The 23,070-nt window shown below is 34.5% G+C and overlaps 2 protein-coding genes across 3 annotated transcripts; one reads left to right on the top strand and one right to left on the bottom strand.

The window, feature by feature from the left end:
• The first annotated feature begins 610 nt into the window (after positions 1-610).
• LOC106668010 (protein furry) lies at positions 611-22,915 on the top strand. Of its 2 annotated transcripts, none has more exons than XM_024226434.1 (28): positions 611-751; positions 1,213-1,314; positions 1,378-1,512; positions 1,566-1,822; positions 3,223-3,346; positions 3,406-3,548; positions 6,406-6,692; positions 6,866-6,961; positions 7,039-7,174; positions 9,227-9,437; positions 9,493-9,591; positions 9,646-9,928; positions 9,994-10,337; positions 10,424-10,621; positions 10,682-10,849; positions 10,904-11,044; positions 12,428-12,587; positions 12,647-12,816; positions 12,870-12,944; positions 17,836-18,000; positions 18,064-18,198; positions 18,257-18,438; positions 18,502-18,691; positions 18,748-19,002; positions 19,063-19,230; positions 19,295-19,476; positions 19,532-19,632; positions 22,438-22,915. In XM_024226434.1, the coding sequence occupies exons 1-28, from the start codon at positions 698-700 to the stop codon at positions 22,572-22,574; spliced, it is 4,698 nt and encodes a 1,565-aa protein (XP_024082202.1). In that variant the 5' UTR covers positions 611-697; the 3' UTR covers positions 22,575-22,915. The 2 variants fall into 2 exon arrangements, with proteins under 2 accessions (XP_024082202.1, XP_024082201.1); XM_024226433.1 differs by having other exon boundaries at positions 3,400-3,548.
• LOC106667466 lies at positions 3,774-6,674 on the bottom strand. Its single transcript, XM_014395460.2, has 2 exons — positions 6,392-6,674; positions 3,774-6,208 (listed from the first exon to the last, which is right to left on the bottom strand). Exons 1-2 carry the CDS (start codon positions 6,401-6,403, stop codon positions 3,809-3,811), a joined length of 2,412 nt encoding a protein of 803 aa, XP_014250946.1. The 5' UTR covers positions 6,404-6,674; the 3' UTR covers positions 3,774-3,808.
• Positions 22,916-23,070: the final 155 nt, after the last annotated feature.

Below are 23,070 nucleotides of genomic sequence, written 5' to 3'. Positions count from 1 at the left end.
GGAAGGCCTTCCACGACCTTCTTCATCTTCAAGGCTGAAATCTCCCTCCCGAAATTTTTTAAACCACCTTTGCACAGTGCACTCATTAACACAACCCTCGCCCCAGACTTGGTTAATGTTTCTAGCCGTTTGGGCTCCGCTTCGGCCGAGTTTAAACTCGTAAAAGAAAATCGTACGAAATTCTCGCTTTGACATTATAAGGATGACTGAATTATTTCCAAGTAGCGGAATGCTACAGAGGTAAACAAACAATATCATTTGGAAGAGGATTAATAAGTGTTGACATTCATACAAATGAGTAATCCTGTAAACGTAAACAGAATATTTTATATAGATTTTTTTTAATGAAAACTTAAAATCCTGCATTATTTTCCGGACAACCCAATATTTATTATAATGTATTATAATGAGGTATGCACAATATTTAGATTAGAAAGATGCTGTAAGTTAGATTAGTAGTCAAGAATAGCGCAAATGTCAAAACACCATAAATACTTTCAATTAATTATTCTTCTAATCTAAGTCTTGGTTGAGATGAAATTATGAATACTAATAAAAAATAAATCAAACATTCAAAATTGAAGACAGTGTCTTTAAGGAAAATCATTTTTTTCCAGAAATAACACATCGGTTCCAGACAGCTCGGCCTGAAGTCCGGCAGCTTCTTCTTGGATACTTACTTCCTTGGCTGTTTAACATGGAATTAGTCGATCCGAACGTACCTCCACCAAACCCTTTACGTTACTTCCAGGTTGATTTTTTAAAATAAATTTTTAATGAACAAATTACACAATGTGTGGTGATTAGTGACCGTTTGTCGATGATTATTCAGAAATCGTGATTGAGATCATCTTCAGAGCTATTTGTTAAATTTAAACAATGTTTGTAAATCCCAGGCCCTGAGGATGATCTCAATAAAGATTGAAATGTTGGCACGATAAAGAAAATATTTTTCTGAAACCTACATCACACCAGACCGCATCTCATGATTTCTGAATAATCAAATTACACAATTTTGAAAACAAGTAAACAAGAAGTAAACAAGTTCAGCTGAATAATGAAGTTGTGATTGAAATAATGAACTTAATTCAAGTCCCTGAATCTATTAGCTATCCTTTATTCAAGTCAGCTTAACTTTACTTTCTGTTAACATAACTTTCTAGTTTTCAGATTGCACTGTGAATTTTTAAAATATTGTTCATTTTTTTATAGTATTGTACCAGTGATAGTAGGATGAGCATAAGAAGAGAAGGCTGGGGCTCAGTCGAGGCGACAGAGATGGTACTTAACAATCTCTTTTACATTACTGCAAAGGTAAAATTAAAACTTTTTCTTTTAATTGTGAATTCAAAAAAATAATTGGAATTTTTTTTTCAGTTTGCTGACCAACATGCCAAGGAGATAGAAGAGGTTTGGGCAACTCTTGCTACATGTTGGCCAAACAATCTCAAAGTAATCATCAGATACTTACTTATCATATCCGGGATGGCACCGAATGAACTTCTACAATATGTATGTAACGACCAACAACTCCTCCGTACTTCTATTGAAAATTTTAATTTTAGGCGAAAAGAGTCGTCGTGTATTTGTGCAGAGCCAAAACAGATAGACTGCTCGATGAAATGATAACAGAACTCCACACTGTTGAGACTCTGAACTGGCTTATAGAGAGGACAGAAACGCCACCGTTTTACAGGTTGACGAGTATGCGTAAAGCCTCCAGCCATTCGGATCCAGGACAGGCAGAAGCAGCAAGGGACACGACTGAAAGAGGGACCATTCACACCAAACGGCACAGCGGGGAAGATCCTGCTAAAGGAACGTAAGTTTGACTTGTTAAATATAATGGGTTTGCTTCCTTTATGACCTTGTGCACTGTGACCAAATTGGCCTATTTTGCAATCTTTTAAAATTTTACCAATTATTTTTATTCCTTGGCTTTTCCCTCCCAGGAATAGGAATCTCAGCCTGCATAAGCTTTTGCACCAATAGAGCATGGGTTGTTTCTTCTTCCTAGCAAATCTGCACAGGCTTGTTTCTACTGCTCAGAGTTGGGCAAAATCTAACTAATTCAATCATGATTAAGAATTTTGATTGAAGTTTAATCATGATTGAATTAGCCATGAGTAAATTAATCATTATATGATTTAGTCATACCTCATGATTGAATTCATTATGATTAAATCATATAATGATTAATTTACTCATGGCTAATTCAATCATGATTAAACTTCAATCAAAATTCTTAATCATGATTGAATTAGTTAGATTTTGCCCAACTCTGTGGCTACAATGACCAACTTACCAAAATCCAACAGACTCTGGATAAAAATTTTGAGATGAGAGTCGTGCTAAAGGCCAACCTTCAAAAATTGTTATCATAAACGAAAATCAAAGTTAAATAATTATTCTACATATCTATTTTATTACAATCAAGACCCCTAGATGGTGTATTTTCCAAATAATATAGAAATCTCTCCTTTTAAGTGGAATAAATTTTAATTCAAAGAAATATTTTTTCCATTGATCGGTTATGTAAACACATTTACTTTTCAAAGCGAAGCTTGTTCTAGGATTTTTTTATTCTATTTTATTATCATTATCATCATTTTTTGGCTTTTCATAACGACGGAGTTTTACTTATAATTGGAAGATTGATTAAGGTGTTGAAGGATTTTCGTTTTGATGAAATAGATTTGTTAGAAATTTTTTTTAAAGTGATGAATGTATTTTTCATTTTTTGAGCACCCATTTGAACATGATTTATCGAAATTTAGTCATGACTAACTATATTGTGACTAAATTAGTCATGCCACGTATTTAATTACTAGTCATGACTAATTTAGCCATCAATCACATATGGCGACTAATGACTAAATTAGTCACTTACTACCAATCATGACTAACGGTCTGAGTGATCAATCATTAATCATTAGACATGACTAATTTTTGCCCAACACTGCTGCTGCTGCTCCAAGTCCATGCGAATGATTCTGGAGTTTGCAGTGTCCAGTCAGCCTAAGACCTAACACAAACTATTTTTAGAAGTTCTACTATTAGTTTCTTTGTTTGTCCTTTAATGATTTTTTTGCACAAGCCTTGTCTTAGTATACAAATCTATTGAACAGAGTACTTATTTTTAACCCGCTCTCTGAAGGATCTAAGTTTTGGGCAGTTTTCGCAGGCAAGCAAATTATTATGATATAGTTGATTTTTTTCCAGTTGTAAATCAGATACGCTTATTACTTATGGGTTTACACCTCCAAGAGGTCCTGATAAAATACGAACAGCGAGTGGGCCTCCAGGCTTGCTTGAAGAGGTCGTTTCACCAAACATTGACAATGAGGTATGGAGAAAAATTATCAAAATATTGTTCAAATTTAACCCGACTGTCTTAAGTTGCAGTCTGTTTCAACTGTACCAGAGGAACACACAAAATACGACGTTCCTCAGCCGCACCCACTGCCAATGCCGGAATACGGAGGTTATTTTGCACCTTTGACTGAATACCTGCCAGACAGTTCCCAGCCGAGTACTGGCTTCCACAGGTAAGAAGGAAAATCGCAAGAGTTCTTCATGACTGCAGGGTGATGAACTTAGGTCATTTTGATCTGTCTACTCTCTCTGCTTTGGACATGGATAGGAGGATCAAAATGATTTGAAACAATCAAACTTATATTTAAAAAATTTAGTTTATAAACTTATAAATTAAAATTTATTACAAAATTAAGCACAGTTTACGAAAGAGCCTTTATTCCAAAAAATATTTATTATTTTTTTTAAACCACATCAAGTTAAATGTACTTACTCAAGGGATTTTTTTATCTTTGCTGGTTGTACATTCACAAGTCGGAATAAATAAGCTTATAAGCCAAGGAATCAATGAGCGCTTCTGTTCATTTAAATGACACTCCACTGCATCGCTGAAGAGACCGTTGCTTGATATAGGAGGAATTAAAGATTTTAGGAATGAGCTGTTACGAATGATATCTTTGTACAGATTGACATATATGGAAGACATCTTTCCTGGTGAAAAAAACGAGTGGTCCTTCAAGTCAGGGAGCCGTTCTCCTTTCAGCTGTTCCAAAATTCGCATTTCTTCGTTTAAGTATTCGTTGGGTATTTCTGGAGAGAGCACAAGCTTACTCCCGTATATCAGTGGCTTCTTCTTAAACCTTTGCCTTGACACCCTTCCTGAATAGTTGTTCGGAACACTGTTATGTTTTTTAGGGCTTTCCACATTAATTGGCAAAAATTCTTGTTCTGAATCAACCCGCATATTATGAGATTTTAAAACACTCGATATCTCAGCAGCATTTTGCTTAACTTTTTCAATGATATGTGATAGCAGCTTGTAATTTTCATCTGATAGTTCCTTTTTCGCTAGCGTATTAACTGCTCTTAATTCCTCCTCGTCTTGTTCGTCCTCTTCTCCATCAGTATGTTTCGACTTCACCTCATCAGTCTGTATCATTTGGCTTACAAGTTCTTCTTGAAAATTTAAGTTTTTTGAATGACCGCAAGAGTGAAATTTGTTTTTTACACAGTTACATGAATTCATTTTACCATTATCAACCGTTTGCCCGATACTTTTTAAAAATGAATGCTCTTCAGCATCAGAATCCCTATATGTATTGTGTGTTGTCAATATGTCAATATGCTCGTTGTTCAAGTTGTTTACCTCTAACAGCGTGGATGAAGTGATCATTTTTTTCTCATTGGAAAGTGATTCGATATAATGTTCATATTGTCTGTTGCTTACGTTAAAAAGGGGGAGTGGGTTTTGGAACTCTGCTGCAATCATCTTTTTTGGCCTTTTTAATTCATTCATGACACTGTTTGTGTTTGATATTTCACTTAATCGGTCAATTAATATATCTGTAGTTTTTGCATTTACAGATTCTTCACTTTTAGATGAATCTTTTGTTACATGATCCGTTACTACATTTTCAACAGGAGTGGGACCATTGGAACAGCAACATTCATATGTTGTTTTTGAATTGCAAACATCTTGCATCACTTCAGCATCTTGGTTTGAAATATTGCTAGCTACATTTTCATCTACAGGACATCTCTGTATACCCTCATCAATTTCTTCAAATGCCACATCCATATTTTCTTCTGAGTACTCTATATTGGGATTTTCAATAGTTATCATATTTTCTGGTCTAAATAGAAAACTGTCTCGTTCTTCGCTATTAACAGTTTTAGCGCTTTGACTCGCTTTTCCTGCAATATAAATTGCCTTTCCATCCTGTACCTTGTAAATATCTGTACTGACCTGGGCTGATGGGTCTGCAGATTGATATATTTTATTTTTAAGCTGTTGTATTTTCTCTAATGTTAGAGCTGTTATTTTTTGATATGGCTCGTACAAACATTCTGGAATGCTAGCATCATCCTTTAGGTGTAGGGCTGACGATGCTAAGGCTTCTGTTATTATATTTGGCAACCTCGTTGATAGATTTTCTCCTAATTTATCAACATACACGTAGGAACAAGTTGTACTTCCACTGTGCTTTTGGATTTGTTCGAAGTTAAGGGATGTTCCTATATTTACAGGAGTCAAATTATGAACTGTTAATGATTCTGTCAAACCCGGTTTTGACACCATGTTCTGAACATTGCTCGCATCCTGTAAAGGTATGTCTGGACTCAGCAGCTCATCTGGTTGTACAAATACTGGGCCACCTCCACTTCCACCATCGTCTTTTGGTGGATCCGGTGGATCTGTACTGGATTTTTTATCACTTTTAGCTACTTCCTTTTCTTCACCAGGTTCTATGTTCAGGTTTAGGTTAATCGCAGGCCCACTATCGTCCGATACATTACTCACCATTCCTTGTTGTTCGTTTGTCTGGCTTTCGTGTACAGTCGTGCCGGAGTTTTTACCATCTTCCTGCGCACAAGTGGTAACACTGTCAAGTGAAGTTTCATTGTTTTGTTGATCCTTCTCAATTTGAATGCCATGTTCTCTATTTAAAATGGTATCGTGGATAGGGCAACCTTTGGAGTTGACCTCGTGCACCTGGCAGGTCTCATTTGTCAGTATGTTCCATGCACAAGATGTCTTGTGGACACCTTTCTCTCCTGATGGGTCGCATCCATCACATTTATTGATATGGCAGATCGAGACGCTGACAAGCACTTTCTTCCCACTGTCATTGTCTAAATCCACACAGTGGGACACTGTTTGAAACTTATTTTGCTGGAAAAAAAATAAGCAGAGCTCATTATATTTTGTCATTGTCTGTATCATATTTTGTACTAACACATAATCTAAATTTTTTTTCAGGTTTTACAGTTTATTTTTTAAACAATGTTGAAATATAATTTTTTAAATGTTTCTAACAACATGTTTATTTGCTAGCGTAAATAATTAATTAATTACCTGGATGTCCATAGGTGTAATGTTGCTGTGATGCTACTGACAGATGTGGTTGTCGATGTACCGCATGTGGATTGGTCAATTCACCTCCCTCTCATGCTTCACATACTATTCCTCGGCTTAGATCATTCTCGAAACCTCGTACACCAACACTGCAAGCAACTGTTACTAAATCTCCTCATAGTTTTATCAGTTCACAATGATCATTTGACAGTTGCACAAATTCTCCTGAATAGGAAAACTTTGCAGCTTGAGTTGGGTTTGACCGTGCCTCCTGTCCCTGTACCTAGTCACAACTTCACCGGTTAGTACTAACATTTTATTTTTTTAAATTAATTTATTACCTACCTATTTTTAGTGTGATTTCTTGGAATCAGGCCTTTTACCTTGTGTTCATGTTGAGTGTTTTAATGAGTTGTGTCTGAATAAATAAATTTCAGCTGATGTTTTTGATCAAATTAAATTTCATTTTAATAGAGGCTGACCCTGAGTTTGACAGCTATCTCGAAACTCCTGGGGAACAAAATGTCCAAAATACTTCAGTCCCTTTAACCACAGCCGCCTTACCTTCAAGTATGAATAGCAAAATATAAAAAAATAATGATAAAATGAATAAATTTTTTTTAAAAATGTTTGTGTATTCATTTTAGCCGAGAACCAGACAGCAGCGACACCAGTTATAGTTGTTGCCGAAGAAAACAATACTTGGTGTCCCCCTGCTAATCCATTGCCTACCATGACTTTGCAAGAAGTAATAAAGTCACTTATAGATTTCATAGCATCTAGGTAATCCGTTTAAGTGTAATTTAATCAAAAAGTACTCAAATAAGTCTTAAATAAATTTAAATTTATTTTATTAATAATTAACCATGGACTGGAACATTTCATGTTAAGATTGTTCCTTTTAATACTAACTTATAATTATTTTTATCAGCTTATGCTTAATTATATAATTACTCAATTAATTATATACAATTTTTTCGACATGAAAAATTTGCGTCACAGGTGGGAATCGAACCAATTGGAATAAAACGGGGAGTCGAAATGGGAAGTTTGTGGCATGGGCGATTGAAGTCACGGTAGCACATCAATTTTTCATTCCTTTTTAAAAAGATTAAAAAATAGTTCCTACTCACAGTAAGTTGTTTTGCAACGATCCGGATTTCTAGCTTTCAGCTCATCATCAGGTTGAAGGAGTTCTACAACCAAGTCTCTCGACACGAATTGCAAAGGTGAAAAAAAATTCCATGGACTGGAACATTTCATGTTTTTCATTTTGAAAAAATTGTGTATAATTTATTGAGTTCCTTTTTTAAAAGAAATTATTAAACATTAATGGCACTCTCGACATCACGCAAGAATGGCACACTTACACAGAAGACAAACACTTTGAGGCCTGAAGATGATCTCAATAAAGATCGAAACGTTGGCACGATAAAGAAAATGTTTTTCTAAAACCTACGTCACACCAGGCCGCATCTCATGATTTCTGAATAATTAAACATTAAATTAAATTAAGACACTATGAACAACTCAATATTTTTGGTTCTGTGTTTAAAATTTTGCCCAATTTTTAAAATTATAATTGGTAATGTTTTGTGGTAAGTCTAAAAATTAAACATGGCAATTTTGTTCCTTATTTGATCAGTGTTTATTCTCTCTCTATGTCTCTCTCTCTCTCTCTCTCTCTCTCTCTTCTCTCTCTCTCTCTCTCTCTCTCTCTCTCTCTCTTTTTTCTCTCTCTCTCTCGCTCGCTCAATACATCCATATATGCCAATAATCCTATGTGCTATTGCCGGTAAATAAATAAATATTATTTAGATGTACAGTGCACATAGAGCCCACAAAAATATGTAGGCTTGCATCATCACTGGAACCATTAAAATATGGCCCTCAGCTGGTATGGAGAAAATATTGAGACTAATTCTCCACTACCAAATGATAATAAGGACAATAATGAAAATTATGCTTTACATCAACAAAAAAAAGAACCTCGAAATTAAATCTTAAATGGAAAGACGACGCCCTAATGAGAAAATATTTGATACTTGTGTCTTCTAAGGACATGACAAACACAAGTACCAAAACAAGGAGTAAAAAGGAAAACTTTCATTCATGGAAGACAATATTTGTTGGTCCACCGAGGGTGCTAGAGCATACAGGGGCTTGAAAGCCAAATATTCGGAGCCCATCATGAGAATATAAAATCTATCTTATCAGATAGATGCCAGGCAGCCCTTAGATCTTTAAACACAAATATCATTAACTCAAGAATGGTGCTGAATTGAAATTACTCTCTACTGGGTCCCAGGACACACAGAGAGCAACAAAGAAGTGGATACCCTTGTAAGGAATGGGCCTGCTATACTGCTGATAGGTCTTGAATCCTTTTGTGGTAGAGATTCATACCATCAACGAGCATCTCAGGAAAGTAGACAAAATGAATGTGAGGACCTACAAATCTCCTTGGGGGGGGGGGGATTTGACAGACAGAAATAAAGAAGAGGAATCCTTGGAGGATTCCTAATGGGAAAGTGATAGAAGAGACTCAACTCAATGTTTAACAGACTGCAATGCTTTACTTCTCTCCAAGAGAAAATGCTTTTGGCCATAAAACTATCTGCAGACAAAATTCAACCACTAAGCAGGCCTAATAATTGATGAATTTGGGACTCATTGGTGGGCTATAAATACAGAATAGGGGATTCAATTGCTCTTAAGGAATGTGGCATGTGAAATTTCCCCTGAATTTATGTCTAATCCACATAATTGTTGAGTTGTTTTTATACAAAATTCAAATTATCTCGAAATTGTGAATAAATACACATTTTCTCACAGGCAGAATCAAGTGATTTGGAATTACGAGGACATTACAGCCAAAGTGTGGTCTGTGCGAAGTGTCGAACAGATGGACATATTCCTTCAACATGTTCTGCGAATATTCCGAGAATCGCTTCCGCACGCTCATATCTCTGAAAGATGGGGACAGATCGCTTTGCAACTTGGCCTATCTTGCTCTTCCAGGCATTATGCCGGAAGATCTCTTCAAGTAAGTCTCTATTGTGAAAAAAAAGAAAAAATTTTTGTTATATTTGTCTTTTTAGTTGTTCAGATCCCTCCATTTGCCAATTAATTCAAGAATGCTATCTGAAATTTTATCAAGACTCGTTGAGACTGTAGCTGAGCAAGGAGAAGACATGCAAGTGAGTATCACAATTAGTCAGTATTTATCAAAATGATTGAATTTTTTCTTTCAGGGGTATGTAACAGAGCTTCTGTTGACTCTTGAAGCTGCTATTGATTCTTTGGAGTCCGACTTTCGCCCTCTTGACTTCATGAAGGAGATTTTTAAGTCTACGCCTAATCTGAATAACAAGGAAGGAGCAGCAGGTGGCAAGAGAAGTCCGGGGGCTGGTATTGTCATCCCGGGAATCACTCCTCTCAACACATATCATATGAGAAGCACATCTTATTCAGTGTCTTCTTATAGCGGAATGAGAAAACCAGGAGCTCCGGGGTCAACTAATGTTGAAAATAAAAGTAACTCTGAAACTAAACTTTAATTCTTGAAACAATGCTTTTTAAAAACTTCTTTGGATTTACAGTGGAAATAAGGTCTAGATTGATCCCAGACCCGGAATCGAGGTGCAGCAGTGCAAGCAAATACACGACAAATTTATGTCGGTCAAGATCGGCACAATCTTTGAAACTACTTGGAGATTCTGCGACTCAGGATGACAAGATGACGATTCTCGCTCAACTGTTCTGGCTCTCGCTTTCACTCCTACAGTCTGACTATGAGCATGAATTTCTCCTCGCTCTTAGGCTTTTGGACCGTCTACTTCACAGGCTTCCACTCGACAGGCCAGACGCACGGGATAAAGTTGATAAACTGCAATCTCAGCTGAAATGGAACACTTTTCCTGGCTTGCATGCTCTTTTATTAAAGGTATTAAATAAAAAAATAAATAAAAACAAACAGCCAAAACATAAATAAACAAGAATTAGTATAATGATTTAAATTTCGGTATTCAGGGCTGCACGAATGCAATGACATATGAACCAGTGATTGGAATATTGGTTCATTGCATCCCGCTTTTACATCTCCCAGTCATAGACCCTACGCAAAACCTTGCATTCCCCATGACTGTCATAGCACTTCTTCCATACATGCTTCTTCACTACGAGGATGCAAATGCTCTTTGTATTTTATCCGCAGAAAATATTGCTCAGGTAAGTTTGAATCATAAGAACAATTGAATTACCAAATAAATGCTAATAATTGTCAATTAGGTGAGTAATGAGAAAGGGAAGAAACTGGAAAATCTGGGAACTGTTATGACTCTCTACTCGAGGAGGACTTTCAGCAAGGAAAGTTTCCAGTGGACGAAATGTGTTGTTAAATACCTGAACGACACGTACGCATACCTGACTCCAAATATGTTGGCATTCTTGGTCGAGGTAAAGTTCCGCCAATATTAATCGTTTCAAGACATTACTGAAATATGTTTTCAGGTATTGGAAAAAGGCCCAACTATGGTGCAGCTACCAGTCTTAAGCATAATACATTGCATGCTTCATTATGTCGACCTTAATCTTGTAACTGCTCAGGCTCTTTATGCTGACCTTCTTCGCGTAATTTCAAAGTATATTGAGGTAGGTGTCATTTATGATACAATCGGAATATTCTATATTGGTTTGCAATGAAACTATTTATTGGAAAAAAAAATACTATTAATACAACTCCCTCTGGTCCGCTACAAAAACCTTATTAAAATATCAAGCAGTTGACTCCTCCATCCGTCTACCTGATGGATCCTGGGTCAGGAATGACAAAGAGAAATCAAACCTATTTGCAGCCCATTTAGAATCCACATTTACTCCTCATGAAAACATAAGCGATGCCTCTCATACACAAGATGTAATGGATAATCTTAATATTCCACTTCCACTTCATCTCCCCCTCAAACCTTTTCATCCTTCTGAAGTAAAATATTACATTCACAAATCCTCAAATAGAAAATCTCCTGGGCATGACCTAATCGCCTCCACCATACTCCGATACCTACCACGAAAGGCCATAGTCTTCTTAACCACCATATATAATGCCATCCTACGAACTACTTATTATCCCCTCTTATGGAAATTATCCGTCGTTATCCTCATTCCTAAAGCTCATAAACCTCCCCTCCTACAGACCCATCAGCCTTCTTCGTACAATGTCCAAAATCCTTGAAAGGCTCCTCTTAAAACGACTAATCCCTATCCTAGATACTTATAATATTATTTCCTTTCACCAATTCGGCAGCGCTGGCATCAGTGTTACTGCTATGACCGAGCGGTGAACAATATACATTGTGATCACATTTATATTATGTACAAGTATGTATAGGCTACAAATAAATAAAAATAAAAAAATTAATACATAGAATGTGGTTGCCTGAAACACTTTGAACCCTCATGGGTGGCAATTTTTGCTCCTCTTTTTGTTATAAATAACTGTAAAACTATTTTATCTTTTTTCTTAATTACCATTTCTGGGTGAGACCTACTACCTAAGACAACATTCAAGTTATGCAATGCACACAGTGCCTAGTTTCATTTGTTGTATACCTGTTTTGTTATATAGTTATTATTTTCATTTTAAAGTTTTATGAAGTAATCGAATGTTACTTTCAAAAAGGAAAAAGTTGAGAGAAAACACAATACTTTTGTGATTTAATCGTTATCGATCATTTTGGTTTGCCTTTCCTTGCTGAAGCGGGGTGTATTTTGGTTTTTAACCATCCATAAAAAAAATTTTGACTTCTCAAAATTCACCCATTTCCAATGCTGAGGATGTTAAAATGCCGATACACATCTGACAAATCAACTCAGCAAAAATAGGTAGAAAATGATCGGTAGTTCCTGTAGACATCAATTTCGACATAACATAATTTAAAATATTCAAATACAATAGAAAACACATCATATAAAAAACTCAAAGTAAAATTATGTTTAAAGGCTTAATAAAGATTTTTAAATTTATTTGGTACATAGGGAATGCATTGGAAAGAAGCTTTAAAAATACTAAAACTAGTCGTCAAAAGATCTTCAACATTAGTTGCTGCACCGATGCCAACTCATCATACGCACTATGAGCCGTCACCCCATCTATCCTTCACCGATACTGAAATCTTTTCTAAAAAGGAGTTACCAGGTATTCAATATATATAGATATAAATTAATCATCACACTTGTGATTATGATTAATTAAAGGTAGGACGATGGATTTTACATTTGATGTTTCTGAAACTCCGCTCATTGGCAAAAAGGCAAAAAACAAAAAAGAAGACAGTGATCCAAACATATCTTCAAGAAGGTCAGTTTCATTATCACTTGCTGATAACCCAAACACATCAGGATGGAAAAGGCCTTGGATTTCACAGGTAATTAATTTGAAATATCACACTTTCGTTGTAAACATTTTCTTCTCCTCCAGGGTAAAGTGAGAGAATCACTTGTCAACCTGCTGACCGCCTGCGGCCAAAGGGTTGGACTGCCAAAAAGCCCTTCAGTAAGTTTTTTCTCATTTTTATTTTACTTCTAATTGATAATATATTTAGTTCTCAATATTCATTTTTTATATGAATGTTTTTCCTACTGATTCTTGATTAGATGATCTTTCTTGCCCTTTTTGATTGTCTCCTTTTCAAAAATACTAATAATTAAGTCAGAAAAGATCTGCTGTTTTGCATGTCTCTATTTAGAAGTAGTCGATGTTGTACATTATTTTTCAAAACACAGACAAATCTCTTACTTATTTTGTGTAAATACACTCAACATTGCTGGTGTCAAATTCCAATAAGAAAAAAATTACAAAATTAAGGTTAAGTTTGTAATTTATTGGACAGTTTTAATTTACGATTGTTTACTATTTCTTAGGATGGTTTAATAAACTCATTGGCTAAGGTAAAAGCTTTTATTATATTTACACCAAATCATTTTATTTTGCCAATTTATATTCATAATATTAAAAATATGTATGCTTATTTACTTTTGTTTTAAAATCTGTTAAAAACACATATGTTCACTTTTCCATTTTCAGATAATAAATTTAAAAAGCACTGACATTATTTTCTGAAATAATAAATAAACAAAAGCTCTGAAAAAATATGAGAATCATTTACTTTCTTGAGCTTTTTCAAGACACAAGTTTTTATTTTTATAATGAAAACAGTTAAAAAGATAGCATGATTTATAGTGACAAAAATTAAGTCAAAAATTAAGAAGGATAAGTGTTTAAAAGTTTCCTCTTTATAATTGCATGTAAAAAGCATGTTTAAGTTTTTTTGTCTGTTTTTTCGTGCAAGCAATGCCCCGGACTCTCTGGTGACCCAAGCACAGTACGTACACTGACATCAAATCCAGCACAAATGATGTATCATAAGTCCCTATATTTTTGCATTAGTAATCACTGTAATCCTTCCAATTTGCACATTGTTATGCTAGTTTAGAAATTTTCATTAATTCAAATCATTTAGTTTTTCAATGGGATTGAGAGGTAAGTTGATAAAACTTTGGAGAAAAAATGTATGGTAAAGAATGGAAGCACAACAACGTGACAAATTAAAATTTTATGCGTGGTCTTTAGTGACCGTTAGTCAATGATTATTCAGAGATTGTGAGATGCGGTCTGGTGTGACGTTGGTTTTAGAAAAACATTGTATTTTATCGTGCCAACGTTTCGATCTTTATTGAGATCATCTTCAGGGCTCAAAGTGTTTGTTTTCCGTTTAGATGTGTCATTCTTGTGTGTTGAGAGTGCCCCTGAAGATGATCTCAATAAAGATCGAAACGTTGGCACAATAAAGAAAATGTTTTCTAAAACCTACGTCCCACCAGACTGCATCTTATGATCTCTGACTAATCATTAAAACTTTATTATGCTTAATTTTGTTTAATATTATTGCGCTGTCTGATAATTGAGAAAAGGGGGGTCTTAACCCTCCAGCACGTGACATTTAAAAAAATCAGAATTTTAAAAAAATTAAAGACTTAAGCTTGCTATATAGATTTTTGCCATTTAATTAACCCTTTATAACTTCATAATTCTTTTTAATGTCAAATAAACCCTTTTTAACTTCAAATTCATCTTTTTGAATTTAAAAGTAACCCTTCACTGTAAGGTCCAGGCCCCGGGTTTGAATCCAGCATCCCCACGTAGAACCCGAAATACTCATGAATGCCCCCCCCCCAAAAAAAAAACTTGTTAGACAAGTTTAATCTATCACTAAATGGTTTTCTGGTGTGCTGGTGCATTTTCTTTCAAACCATCATAATTAAATAATTTTTATTAAAACTCATGATCTCAACTGATTTACTTTAAAATGACTATTGTATAATTAATATAACCATAATAATACGTACATCTAGTTTGAAACAAACAACTAAATTCAAATGTTATTTTTGTCTTTGAGTGCATTTCATTTCAATTTTATCATGCCTCGTTCTCTCTGTTCAAGTTGTTCTCTTTTTGACCCAATATTGACACAAATAATTATGTTATTTCCGTTTGGACTAAATTTTGAATGTTTTATAAAAAGCTAAGAAGTCAAAATAAGCCTTTTATGTTTCATAAGTTGCAAGTGAAATGCAGGCGACATTAGAGTAATAATAATGTGGTTTGTAAATAACCAGGTTTATCTTCCATAAAAGACTTATAATGGTAGTAATATATCAACTATTTTAGAAACTACAAGTATGTTCTAATATATGTTTGGTGCCACTGTAAATTTTTTATTTATTTACTTACAATTAAGCTCCACAGATAAGACCCAAAAAAGGGCAGTCATAAGCTTACAGTGTATAATCAAAAGTATAAGATAAAATAATTAATATAAAACTAACAAGATATATAATCAAAATAATATGATAAAAACAAAAGAACGTTAAAAGTATATCTATAGAAAAACAGATAAGCCATTAAGCTTTTTTTTTAGATCTTTATAAAAGCATAAATAGTATGAGAAAAAATCACAGTCTGCAGGTCAATACCTAATAGTTTCCTAGGTGTGTAATGCCTCACATAACTAGTGGGACAAAAATCCCTTTCAAAAGTAATTGAGGAACTCGCAGGCCAAAAGTTGAGAGAATCTCCAAAGAGGAGACCTGAAAATAATTTTCTATTATCTGAGAATTATCTTTTTCCATAAAGAACAAGGCAACATGTCTGTCTGATAAACATGAAGCCCTGTGGAAAGAAACCTGCCAACGTAGACAAGGTAATTAGGTACTCCAAATTTAAAGGATATATCTAATAGGCTGATTCAACCAGATTAATCTCAGTTTTAAGAAATGGATCCCAGAAAATACAAGCATATTCAACATGTCTGCAGACCAATGACTGGTATAACTTTTTAATAGCAAAGGGTGCCGCAACGATTTAGACGTTGACACGTGCTCATTACTGTAAGGTGAAGGTCCCAGGTTTGAATCCAGTGGCCCGACATACATATGGGCTTTTTTCAAAAACACCGGCACCCCGAGGGTTGATTTACCTCTGTTGCAAACCCTCGGAAAAAAAAAAAAATAACGAAGGGATTGCCGAAGTCTGAAGTAAAATGTTAGACAAAACCGATTCTTTAAAGCCTTACTTCTAATCTTGGAAATGTGATCCCGAAAATTGAATTTAGTATTAAAAATGATACTGAAATCAATGTGGTATGATCAAGAATCACAGATCAGTTTAAGAATGACACCCAATCTCTCAAAATTGAAGACTGAAGGTAATTTTGGATATACTGGTTCTGTTAGTGAAAACATTCATAAAACTTCTATTACACAGATACAAATATTTAAAAAACATTAAGAGAAACTTTTTTTTTTAATGTGCAATATAATAGAATGATCACAAAATTGTCCCAATAGCATGTAAATTCTATTTGCCACAGGAATTTTTAAGAATGACAATTCATTTCTATACTATTTGAATGCCAAAGAAACGGGGGGAAAATAAAATACTTTATTTTAATTATGGGTGTTGGAGGGTTAAAAAATGCTTACTATCTTACCACACTTAAAATATTACTTATCAATTATTACAGTATTGTATGTTGTATTAGGGCGAGTAAAAAAACTTTGATGAACAAGTGTTTAACTTTAAATTACCAACAATCTAAATGTCCCTACAAAATTATTTATTGCAAAACCAATAGGCCAAGAGGAAAGTTTTCCCATTCTATGATCCCACCATACCTCAGGGAATCCCTATTGCAAATTGCACCAATTAACTAAAATCTTGGCTCAAAACAGTTCAACATAAAATTAAGCTTTATGCCCATGCTGAAAGTATTAAAGGCACTGAAGCACTTTATTTTATAAGGTCCTTCAAAGTCTGGTTTCCGGATTTTTTGTGAATAGGAATTTTAGTTTTTTTAATTTTTCTTTGTTGTAGAGTGCAAGAGAAATTGTGGGCCTACATATTTTTCCATTTGGCATATTGAGCATAACAGGGTGTGAGCTCTTTTGTAATTTAAAAGATAACACTGCGACATTCACGTTGGCATTTTATTTTACGTAAAAATAAGAAAACCCAGTTTTCTTTTGCCTTCTGTTTTAATTGTAGGGAAGTATTTAAAAGTCGAAATTTGGTACTATTTTTCCCATCGGGTGTGCCATCTTGCGTTTTTCTTTTCTTTCATTTCTGAACCATTCCAGTTCATGATTCTCAATATCTGGCAAGTTTGGATGCTTTGAAGGATCGATGAAGTCATAGGTGTTAAACTGTAAATTGTTAAAACTTAAAGATTAATTAACAATTAAACTCATGTAAATGTGTACATAATTTGGTCATCCTCACTGTTGTCTCTGGGAGATAATGAAGATGGCAAAATGTTGAAACACATTTGACATACCAACCCTGCAAACCAAATTGATCAATAATGACCCAATTACAGCTTCATCAACCTGCAGACCACAGGAGGATTTCTCCTTGGTCAAACATATTTAAAACTTTTTTACTCGCCCTTCTAAAACAGATCACCAGTGCATGTAAGACATCACATAATTTTTCAGTCAATTGTAGATTATTAGTTTATTTAACTTTTGGCATGATATTAGATTATGATTGATAATCTTGAGGTGATAATTCTCCATTTGGAGATATTTATCTATTCAATTATTTACTAAAAAATAAAAAATGGTTGGCGTTCAGGATGAGCCATAAATAATTACTCTAAATCATAAATCGCTTGTAACTTCTTACACTTTAAGCACTAAAACAATTCACAAATATAGCAATAAATAAAAAGTACATTGTGTAATTATACATCACCCGAACTCCTATGCACCAAGTGTAATAAAATAAAAATGAAATATAAAAAAAATCTTGACTTGTTTGTTGTATTTTCAAGAGCACCTGAAAAATTTTCATGAGTTCTTTTGAAACTGTCCATTTTATTTGTCAGGTTATATTCTCACAAAGTTCAGAAGTTCTTGAGAGGCAGAGCAGTGTGGCATCGTCTACCGAAGAAGTCTCAGGGCCGGATTTATCAGCAGGATCTCAGAACCCGGACCATTTTGGCGTTTTTAAAGATTTTGACTTTTTGGAGTATGAAAGCGAAAGTGTTGAGGTAATTGCACTAATTTCAATAAGTGATTTTTGTTAAGAAAATTAAAATTAATACTTTTTTTAGGGTGAAAGTACGGATAATTTTAACTGGGGCGTCAGAAGAAGAGTGTTGAGTGAAGGTGATGGTGAATTAGACCCTGCACTGAGAGTGCTCGAGGAATCAGTCAGTGAAACTACACCTGTTCTTTCAGCTAGGAAGGTATATAAATATAATATATTTACTTAAGAATTATTATTTATTGGACATAATTGGACAGTTGCATGGTGTCGGTGAAACGGTTGAAGAATCTTCAGACGATGAAGTTGGATCGGAAAGTCCACTTGATGAGTTGGCCCCAGGAGAATTCGCTCCTACATCACCAGGAGGAGGGCCTCCGTACACAAACCTATCTCTATCTTTAAGAGAAAGGAGCAATTCAACAACTCATTCAGACACTAGGTTTATTTAAATTCATTTAAAAATCTATTAAACTATTTATTTGTTATTTTAAATTTTTATTAGTGGTTCAAGTGCTGGGGATCTCGGTGAATTAACACCATGTAACGCTTCACCGAATCTTTCGACAATATCATTCAGGCCTATTACAAGGCATGATTCTGAAGAAGCTTGGCGTACTCACATACATTCATTGGTATCGCACATTCCAACTTCACCGCTCCATCTTTACCATCTCCTTTATCGTGTGATCAAAGTAAGTCCGATCATTTTATAATTAAGTGTGTAAGTTTTATTTTTTAAATTTTACAGGATGTTGTGAAGAAGAGTTTATTGAGCACACGTGAGGCCTGTCACATTCTTAACGAACTGGCTCATGCAGAAGGGATTTGTTCACATTTTCTAACCCTAGCCGAGGTTTTGGGCACTGAGTGTGACCCCCCGATTGTGTGGTTTTCTCCTGATAGAATTGCAAATCCTCGTTTGACAGAAAAGCTCAGATTCAGTATGCTGGAGCTTCAGGAGCATATTGAAACATTCTTAGATAAGAAGGAATTAGCAGGAGAGGTAACTAGAATATAACAATCGTCAATTTTTCTTTTATAAATAATTATTTGTGTATTTTAGTGTATTGAAAATTTCAAAGTGTCCATGAAACTTCAAGATAACACAGAACTTATTAATGCAATTGAAATGGGAAAGGCCTTGTATAAAATGCATTTCCAATTGGTTTTGCTCCTTGAGTCTGCGAATAAAATTTATACTATTCTTACTACAACTGCTGATGAAAATCAGGTTTAAAAAAACTTTCCAGTCAAACAAAAAAATTCATTTTCACATGTAATTATTTTTTTAATAGCTCCAAGATAGATCTACTGAAGTTGTAAAGATAAAAAAGAACTTGGTAAAAGCTGAAGAAGAAATATCAGGCAGTTGTGAAAGCAGTGGAGAATCTCTGTCCCCGTGCGACACCGAAACGTTGCTCCAGTTGATCAGGGAGTCCAAGTGGACCCTTGCAGTCTCTTTGGCCAAAGCCAGCAGGTGGGTGTGATTAATGTATAAACATCAGGATCGACATTAACAATGTTCATTTCAGGGGTTCTTTGGCAAGCGATGTCACATCGACTTCGGCTGAAGACGACGACATTACTAACATTTTAAATGTTTATTGCTGCAATTTGGTTAAAGATATCCCAGGTATGTACTACAATAATATATTTTTTTAAATTGATTTGTACATATGGAAGGTAAAAGTGAAATCCAAGTGGGTGGGCAGTATAGCTTCATCACATTTTGAGCATGTGTTTGCGCATATGTTAATCTGTTAGGAATATATATATATANTTACGATGGTCATCATCCAGACTATAATCATAATCACAAGGGGTGACTACCTGAAAGTGCTTTTTCCCCGAAGGGGTTTTAATCTGTTAGGAATAATATTCATGGTTGGTTCAGAAAGGTCTGAAATAAAAAATGCGAGTGGAAATTTTAATTTTAAGGACAACAATTTTTTCAACTTCCCTACCTTCGGTAGTTAGGAAGCAAAAAGTGGTAAGAACAAAGCCAAATATTTGAATAAACATATGAGGAGAATTTACCCAGTGGTGAGCGTCCTAAAGAACACATAAATAATGGCTAATAAAAAAAAGAATTGCATGTTCTTTTACGTTTCAATTATCTTTGTCACCAATACATCATGTGGTCGTTTGATTAAACGGGTGATTATCACCAATGATAATGGAACTAAACTAACGTACTTAGATGTTTGGATTGATGGATTTTTTTCATAATTGGATTTCGAAACTTGTCTCAGTGTAGGGTCAGGTTTGAGACATAAAGTGGAGGGTTTATTTTTCTTAGGACTTTTGATTTGAACCTTTACAAGCCCCCTAAGTTCAATAAGTTCACATAGGTTTGAGAATCCTGGTATAACCTGGTAACCTTTTGTAGTTTAGTAGAAGTTTGGATTGTCAGCTAAGTTTGTACCGTTTTAAGCAGGGAACACACTTAATTGCAACGCTATGCGACACTACCCGACGCCTTGTCACGTTTTGGTAGGGTGTGCACATCTATGTGACGTCAAGCTCATACCACGTACAGTCACACAGCGTGTATCACAAATTATTATCTTCATCAAATTCAAATCAATATCGACAATTGCAACGTCTCTTTTGTTCTTAATGTTTTATTTTGAGCAAATACATGTAATAAATTGTTAGTTAAATTTTATGAGCACAACCATGTAATAAATTGTTTGTTAAACTTAATTGTTTTAAATAAAGTTATTCCAGTGTTTTGATAAATTTTCTTCCTAACCATCATAATTAAATAATTTTTATAAAAACTTATGAATTTTTGATCTCATTTAATCTGGTTTACATTAAAATAGGAATGCTGTAATTAATATAATGACAAAAATTTTTATTTTTTCAACATATACTTAGTTGGAAATAAACTACAAAAAATATTAGAGTCCTACTCGACGAAAATGAAACTCGAGCAAAACCATGAAATAAATTGTTAGTTAAATTTTACGAGCAAAACCGAGTAATAAATTGTTAGTTAAATTCGTTATATCAAAAAATGGTATTCCTGTGTTTTGACCAATTTTATACCGAACCATTAATTTTTTTTTAAATAAAAACTAATGAATTTTTGATCTCATTAATTTAGTTTATATTAAAATAAATATGTTGTAATTAATATAACGACAATAATACATGTAGTTTGAATAAAAATATGAGTGTGCGGTTCTTTTGTCTTCAACTGCACTTGATGCGCCCTGACAAAATCTGGACAGTGGGGATCACAAAGCGTATGGTAGGGTAGCGTTGCGTAGCATCGGGCAGATGTGCACGGGGGTAATACAATTTTATGGAAAAATGGACTTTGGATGTGCGTCGGGTAGCAACAGGTAGCGTTGCATCGGGTGTGTTACCTGCTTTAGGCCTCTTTCAGATGAGGCAGTTTGGTTGATTCAACTAAGTTGACTGGTTGACTGTTGTATGGCCTTGGCTGGTTTCACACCAGACAACTTGTGAAATCATCTTCTCTGAACAGGATGTTTGTTAGAGCCTGAGGAAGCAGGAGCACTGCTTGCGTTTACTCTACTACAAGACAAGAAGCAAAAACAGAGGAAATCCACTCGAAGTAAAGTGTGTTCATCCATTGTTACAAAATTTTGAAATGGGCACTTTCTCACTAATGCTTTGCTACTTTGTTTAAGTTTTACTATTTTTAATTTTTTAGCTATACTCCTCACAATTCATGTCCCACACCATAGGTCTAAATTGAATTTCTTCAATGGATTGTTCCATATTGAAACTTGCAATTGCAACGCTTTATATGGTGAACTCAGTTGGCTTAACTAGGCAACTAATGCCGAGTTGGTCTTTTGTGCCTGCTATCCACCTGCCTGTACATACAAGTTGACTGTGTGTGAGTTTGGGTGGTTCCCAATCATTTGCTAGATGGCTACACTCCTTGACACCCATCCATAACTATCCACCTTGTCCAAAGAGCCTCTTTTGTGCAGATTCCAAGTAAGACATTTATCTGTGTGAAGTCGTATGTTTGTGAAGGGGGTGTAATCCAATTCCATTAATTAAATAAGAGGTAGTGTAATCCATTAAAATATTGGCTCTTTATTACATTTATTTAAATTGTCCACTTTTTTTATTGTTGTATGTGAAGTCAAATTGTTTTGAAAATTTCTTAATGTGGTAATGGGATCACCAGCTAAAGTGGAGAGGATTAGCAGTATTATATATCATGAAAAAGAGAGGTCCTAGAAAGCTTCCTTGTGGGACCCAACTTGAGATAGAAAGGGGAAATCACTGTGACCTGTCTTAACTTTGAAATAACGGTCAAATTGGTACGATTTTAGGATTAATAGTTGGGTAGGATGTCCTTCAGTTCCCACAACACGCGATGCTCCTATTCAAGGTTGAATAGTTGAGTTGAAATCTCTTTTTATTTTTATTGTTGTTCTTTTTGCAGATGTTTTCATCATAACGGAAAAACCCGAGGTCATATCATCAGTATTATCATCGATGAGGAATGGTTTGTATTTAATCCACCTTGCTGTGAATGTGCTTGAAGCTAGATGCAAAGGGACTGACAAGGCAACAAAGTAACTATTCTATTCTGTAACAATGCCAAATATTTATATTCGTATTTTATTTTTGTTAGAAATTTTTTGATTGTCAATAATCAATTTGTAGCTATTTTATCTTTAATCTTATTGATAATTTATTAGCCAATTTTACAATATTTATTATATTTAATGTCTTGAAAAAGTTATTTTTTTATTTTGTACACAGTCGATAATCTTTTTCATAATTTTTGTTCTATTGTGCGTCAATTGTTCTGTAATGGTTTAGTAAAATAATTAGTCTGTAATCAACTATAATTAATTAATCTTGAATTTTAAAAGTTCCTTTATTTGTAACTGTCAAACTTTATTCATTCAATAAAGAGTTCCAAAAGCAAATATGTTTATGAATATTATTTTCTAAACAATTAATTCTGTATAATTATGCTTTTATTTAACATTCTTTCGTGAGAGATTTGTCATCATCCTGAACTATATTTTTTTTTTTTTTGGACGGACTGCATCAACCACTGACGATC

Source organism: Cimex lectularius, unplaced genomic scaffold (assembly GCF_000648675.2).
Source record: "Cimex lectularius strain Harlan isolate CLEC.00 unplaced genomic scaffold, Clec_2.1 scaffold99, whole genome shotgun sequence".
NCBI lineage: Eukaryota > Metazoa > Arthropoda > Insecta > Hemiptera > Cimicidae > Cimex > Cimex lectularius.
The sequence above is the reverse complement of the archived record's forward strand: the minus strand, read 5'-3'. Positions and strand labels throughout refer to the sequence as shown.